This window comes from Glycine max, chromosome 16 (assembly GCF_000004515.6).
Source record: "Glycine max cultivar Williams 82 chromosome 16, Glycine_max_v4.0, whole genome shotgun sequence".
NCBI lineage: Eukaryota > Viridiplantae > Streptophyta > Magnoliopsida > Fabales > Fabaceae > Glycine > Glycine max.
In genome coordinates, this window is record NC_038252.2 from 2,267,739 (window position 1) to 2,274,252 (window position 6,514).

A 6,514-nucleotide genomic window follows, 5' to 3' on the forward strand; every position below is an offset into this window, starting at 1 on the left:
AATCAAACATATTTCTTCTAACCCTGTACTTCATTTTGACCTAACAAAAGGCCAAATCTACCATATTTCAGGTAATACAAGGGTCGAAATCAGTACTAAAACTAATTTAGACCAAAACTTAAGAGACCTAAAACACATTTTACAATTCATTTATGAGTTGCTTTCATTGATTTATTATTATTTTTTGGTAGAAAGTTGGTTTCATTGATTATAATACATTTTCAATTAAGTGTGAAAACGATTTTAATTAAACACTCACTAGCTGTTAAACACACTTTCAAATGAATTAAGGATTTGATTCGGCAGCGAGATACCAAAAAGTAAAAGGCAAAAGCATTATCATTTTTCCCGTGCCTCATTGTTTTAGAAAAATTAAAATACTCATTCTTAATCACATTGAAATTGAGTGTAATCAGTATTATCACCCATTCTATCATTTGAAATGTGACGAATTGAAGTGAAACCATGAAAAATAATATGCATGGATGTAAAATTTACTTTGATATGCAAAAGTTTAGAATAATGACCGCACCGCAGATATGCATTACAATTTGCTCCCAGGCAAGCATGCTGAAACAGCAGGAAAATGGGAATGTGAAGCATGAAAAAAATTTACAGAGATCCCAACAGAACAAATTGCACTTCAAAACACATGCTTACAGTATTCAAAATGGAACTAACAGGAAATTCAGTTCAGCATTCATGGCCCTGACAAAAATGATAATAGCAGCTAAAACCTTTGTTTCAATGCAAGAAGTACCTTTAGCTAGCTCATAAATGTTGAAGGCTGAGGACCCGGGCAGTAAATTCCTCATTGTATTCCAGCATTCAATCCTGAGAAGTATGATGAATACCTCATTAGACAAATCACCCGTTTGACTCATTAATCATGATCAGACAAGGCCGAAATTAGATAAAATAAACTCTTGTAAGAAGAAAAAAAAAAGAATTTTCACAAGTTATACACCTGAAGTTTTCTAAAAGTTCTTTCATACAACTTCTCTAAAAGTTAAAGTCCATAACTTGGTTTTAACGTATGAGAAGAGTTTGATTAAATTACTTTCCTATTTATTTTCCGAAAAGTGTTTGTGAAGAAGTTTGTCTAAATTGGGTGAAAAGGTATAACAAAATTACAAAAATACAAGACAGCTGCACACAGCACCAGAGAAAACATTTCCTGTCATTCTGATATCAACAACAGAATAGTCCTCATGCTGAGAGACTGATTTGAGAAATTTCTGTTTGCATTTTCAAATTCCACTTTCAATTACAAAAATATCACCTTGTTTTCATTTCATTTTTGTTTTCAAAAGATCGTAGGAATCAATGAAAACAATTTCCAATTCAAAATTTTGAAATAGAAAACAAAGGTAACATTTGGGTACTAAGTACATAAAAATAAAACAAAATATTTCCTGAAGAACAACAGTTCATAAAACATTCGGTATCCCATAAACAGTCCATGGATGATAGCAAACAACTTTTCAGCCAGTGAAGAAATAAAAAGATTGATTAAGCATATGGTTAAACAAAAAGAATGAGAAAGCACAAAGAACCATATGGAGCTTGTTCGTGTGTTTTAGGTAGCAAAATACAGCTGCCTTAGAGATTGAGGAATTAAAAAACCACAATAATTGCATACTATGAAAGTCAATGATGAGCAATACAGAAAATGCCCCCCTACTGTAATAAGGTCCACATTCCAATCTTTCATTCTGACATCAGTTAAAAAGTTTCCAGCAAGTGTTTTTTGTTAAATCTCCAATAAAGTAACAATTTTTACAGCAACATGGTAATTACCCCTTGTTTGTTTGGGTGTAAATAGAGTTGAAATAAATAGGAAAGAGGGACATAGGATAGAAATACTAAATTTTCTCCATTGTTTGGAAGGCTAAAAAGGAGAGAAGCTATTTCCGTGGGGCACCTACTAAAAATACTAGTACTTTCTAAATTGGAATTAAATGGGAGGGACATGACCTCTCTCTTTTTCATTTTGTTTGTTTAAGTATTTCTAATATAAATATTTAAAAATAATAAATAATTGCATACTAAGAAAAATATAATATATCAAAAATGACATTTTTTAATTAATATAAAAATATTTTTATATATAATTTATTTCCACTCACCCAAACAAGCAGAAAAAAATTCCTCCAAACAATTTCCACTGAAGTTCTTCCCTTCCAATTTCTATTCACCATCCAAACAATATATCTTTTTCACTATATTTCTACCCTTCCTATTTTTTTCCTCTCTATTTCATTCCTTATCCAAACAAAGCATTAGTGTTTTACCTAGCCAAGAGAGAGAAATGTACCGAGAATGACCCCATAGCTTCCAGAGTTACATATACCCCATTATTGTGAATTTCGATCCTTAAAAGGCAGCATAACAAATATATTGATGATTAAAAAAAATTGTACAAACTGCCCACCTCTATGTTTGTTACCAATGAGAGCAGACAAATTTACAACAATAACAAAGAAGCCAAATTCCACTCTAAAAAGGGTCAAGCATACAAAAAGCTAGATTGGTATTTTAGTCCAAAAGAACTCTGATGAATACAGAATAATAATACAGATAAAAGGAGAAAGTAACTTACTCAAACTATTGAAAGATTATAAGTGTTGCAAAGCTGAAGCAATGCTGCTTGATTTGCAGGATCAACATTTTCACTGATGACCTTAGGATACCTCCCAGGGGAAAGTGCAGAAAGTCGGGACAATGATGCCACAAAAAACTCCCTGGGATCTCTTATATCTTTAAGTGGGTCTTCTTCTTTCTTTCCAGCATTGTAAAGAAGAACAAAGGTGGTGCTATAACCCGCATTTTCTGTTATATCTGGCATGTCAGGTTCCTCCTGAACTCTATCCTCTTCTGGCCGAGAAAGGAGTGTGACTATGCTGTCCACCATCTTACCCCAGGACACAGAAGCTGCAGGATCCAAAAGAACTGGTGACTCACATACGAGTCTGGTTGAAGCAACTGCAGTCAATTTGAGCTCTATAGCTCCTGTAATCAGCTTAAGATTAGGAATCCAGAACTGATTCAAAATCACAACAAAAATATCAGGCTGGACACTGTTCATAGTATCAACAACATTTGCAGCACCATGCTTAATCAGGAAGAGAGACATAAATATCAAGAGAGACTTGATGAGTTTTACTGTCCGCCTTTTCTGGAGCTCTCTGAAAAGTGCAGCCCAAATGTGAGAAATATATGGTTTAATAGCATTATACTCAAGACTTTCAATGACAGTGTTAAGCACATAAAATCCTTGTTCAGATGTGCTTGAAGCTTGGATTAGTGTGTCAAATATTCCAAGCACTTTGGTCAGCCTATCCCCTTGGGTGATCTCATTCGGTGCCTTTTGAAGGAAGGCCTGGAGCAGACGCACAAGTGCAGGAACATTTGAGGACCTTTTCCATGTTTCAGGTGACAATAGAAGCTCAAATATCTGCATGTAGATTGGTGGGATGGGTGGCCTGTTTAACTCAACAAGCTGAGCAAGCAACTGAAACGTGTATGGTAAAAACTCAGTCACATCATTGGTCAATATTATTTCAAGCCTAGGAAAAAGGCTTGCTTCAAAAACAGATACAAGAGATGGGTCCCTCTCACAAGCCCGCCTCACAAGAATGGCTACCGACTCAAAGAGATAGTGGTTGAAAATGGGATTTTTTGGATTTTTGCAAACTTCAGTAAGAAGAGAGCCCAACCCTTCAACACAAACTCGTGCAACATCAACAGATATATCTGCAACGGCAAGAACCCTCATAATACATTTCATTGCATATTGATTCTCTTCAGATTCTGGGAGCTTAAAGGAATTGAAAAGATTGTTCATCAGCACGGGGAAAATTGGATTGATATCAGCTGAAGTATAACGTGCTGCACCCCCTTCATCCTTCACCAACAGGAGCTTTTCAATACAGCTTGCAGCATAAGAATGAACAACATTCGACTCTGCAGCAAGAAAACGAACCAAATCTGGAAAAAATTTCAATGCCACAGGCTTTGAAATTTGTGTCCGGAACATAGTAAAAAATTTGAGTGCACCTGCCTTGAGCATAGGATACCCATTCACATCAGCATTTTGCAGCTCAGGAACAATCACAGACTCAAAAAAGCTCTGAACATCAACGAGTTCCGTGGAGACAACACTAGCCCCAGCCTTCTTGGTTGCAAGAGAAACCACCAAGTAAATAGCACAATCCTTGTCTTTCCAATTCGCCCCAGGGTTAGCAGCATACAAACTCAACAAACTCTGTATCTGCGAAGAAACAATGCTTTTCACAGCATCCCCATAGTACGTCGCAATACCCTTGAGCAACTCACAAGCAATCCTCCTCCTAGTATCAAGATCACTCCCCTCCATATCCCTCCTAATAAACTCAATATAATTCATCTCAAACAGCTCCTCATCATCCTCCCTCAACCTCACATTCGGTATCACAATACACTGACAAATCTGCGGTATCACCCCATCACTCGCGAACAAAGTATGGTGCACGCTAGTACTAACTGTGGTCAAAAACTTAATCGCTGTAATCGCAAGCCGGTCCCTGCTGGATGACTGCGACACATTCCCAAGCAAAGTCCACACCGCAAGAGCGAAATCATTCAAGAATCCCTGAAACTCCTCCTCATTCTTCTCCATGTAGAGGTTAATATTCTCGCAAACCGAGGCCCTAAGCTCATCGACAAGCGCAACACCATCGGCACCACTGCTCTCAAGAGCAGGGTAGCTAGTGGTGAGATACTTCCTGAACTCACCCATCCACTCTTTCATGTGATCCTCGAAAAACTCAGGCAGCTCCTGAAAATTCAGCGAGTAGAATATCCTGCAGCACAGCCTCTGCGACTCGAAGAGCGGGCGCAGGTTGGCGGCGCCGGCGTCGATCAGCGACGCCGTCTTGAGGAAAATCTCCAATAAAGGAGCGGCGAAGTTGTCGAGACAGTACTTTAAGTCGAGCAATAGGTCATTGGTTTTATACTGAAACCTAAATTTCTTGAAAATAGAGTTAGCAGTGCCGAGAATACCGTTAATGGAGGCGTAATCGGAGGACTGGGAGGCTTTTTGGAGATTTGCGATGAGTTCGGGGAGGAGAGAGGGCCAGGATTTGGGGAAATCGTGGTGACCGATTAGGGCAAGGGCTTCGCTGAGCTGAGATTGGATTTTGGGGGAGGCGGAGAGCATGAGGGGGACGATTAAGGTTTTGATCTGGTCCTTCTCGGGGTCGGGGACGGGGGAGTCCTCGGAGGCCCAGCGGAGGCGGAGGTGGTTCTTGAAGTTGACGGCAGCGGCCTGGCGGATCTGGTCGTCGATGGAGGGCTCGGCGACCAGGCGGAGGACGGCGAGGGCGTAGTTGGGGCGGTCGGCGGCCTCGGCGAGGGAGGACTCAGCGCGGCGGCGGGGCTCCGGCGAGGGGGAGAGAGTGTGGAGGAAGCATTCCGAGAGGAATTGGAGGGTCTGAGGGTTCCACTCCATGGTGATGGTGGCGCTTCCTTGCTTGCTAGGGTTTATGAGTTTGGGAAAGAAGGAAATGGAATCGGAACAGAAGAGTGAAAGGGAAAATGGAGGGATTTTTATTTTGAAGGTTTAGGTTCTTTTTTAATCAGTCCCGCGATGGCGTGCATTATTATTTTAACTTTATTTTGAACATTAATCGTGTTAAATAATTCATATGTAAATACTACCATCTTTTAAATTTTATTTATTTTAAATTTTAAATGATGCATTGGAATTAATTAGTTTAGATTTTTTTTTAAAACATAATTAGTTTAGACTTGCTCCCTAATAAATAATTGAAAACATTTTTGAAAACTAGATTAGACTTATCCACTAATACTGATTCTTACTCTCTTATTCTTACCAAAATACCGATTCTTACTTTATTTTGACTAATTTTTCCCTGATTGTTAATATTAAGTTTATGGATATTTTGTCTCCTAATCAAATATATTTAAATTTTAAATGCTTGAATATAGTTGATAATTGTTAATATTGATGAATGTCCAAGCCTAGTTCATTAGTAGAAGCATGGAAGTGGCATACTGCGTTTACTTGATTGACCAATGGGACTTTGTGAATTCTCACCTTTCTTGTATCCAAGGAAATACCCATGGAGTTCGAAGATTTTTCTTTTGTGCGTCAAAAAACTCAACAATATGCACAAAATGGGTGATCTTTCTAATGCAAAGGCAAATGGAGAATATGAAGTAGCATAATTCCCAACCTCTTTTTGTTTTTCTTTTTAAACCATCATGGAGAAAAACCCAATTAATGGAGGGTAGAAAAACCTCTACTATTTTTTTTTTGGTAACTACCATTAAGCATAAGCAAATGATAAATTGAACCCACTATAAGTGCATATGTGTGTATCAACTTGCATTCAATTGCTTCCTTCGTAATGATTTTGAGTTTCATGAAGTGTTCACAATCAAAGAACCCTGAGAGTAGTTAAGAAGATCCCTTGTCAACTGAAAAACACCAGATCCATTGTGTGCTGTT

General features: G+C 38.2%; 1 protein-coding gene across 2 annotated transcripts; it reads right to left on the bottom strand.

Annotated features, from left to right (window-relative positions):
* Positions 1-513: 513 nt before the first annotated feature.
* On the bottom strand, positions 514-5,620 carry LOC100801426 (exportin-2). Of its 2 annotated transcripts, XR_418649.4 has the most exons (3): positions 2,603-5,608; positions 761-834; positions 514-570 (listed from the first exon to the last, which is right to left on the bottom strand). XR_418649.4 is itself a non-coding variant. In XM_003548303.5 (2 exons), the coding sequence occupies exon 1, from the start codon at positions 5,489-5,491 to the stop codon at positions 2,603-2,605; it is 2,889 nt and encodes a 962-aa protein (XP_003548351.2). In that variant the 5' UTR covers positions 5,492-5,620; the 3' UTR covers positions 514-834. The 2 variants fall into 2 exon arrangements, 1 of the variants encoding a protein (XP_003548351.2); XM_003548303.5 differs by having other exon boundaries at positions 514-834; positions 2,603-5,620.
* Positions 5,621-6,514: the final 894 nt, after the last annotated feature.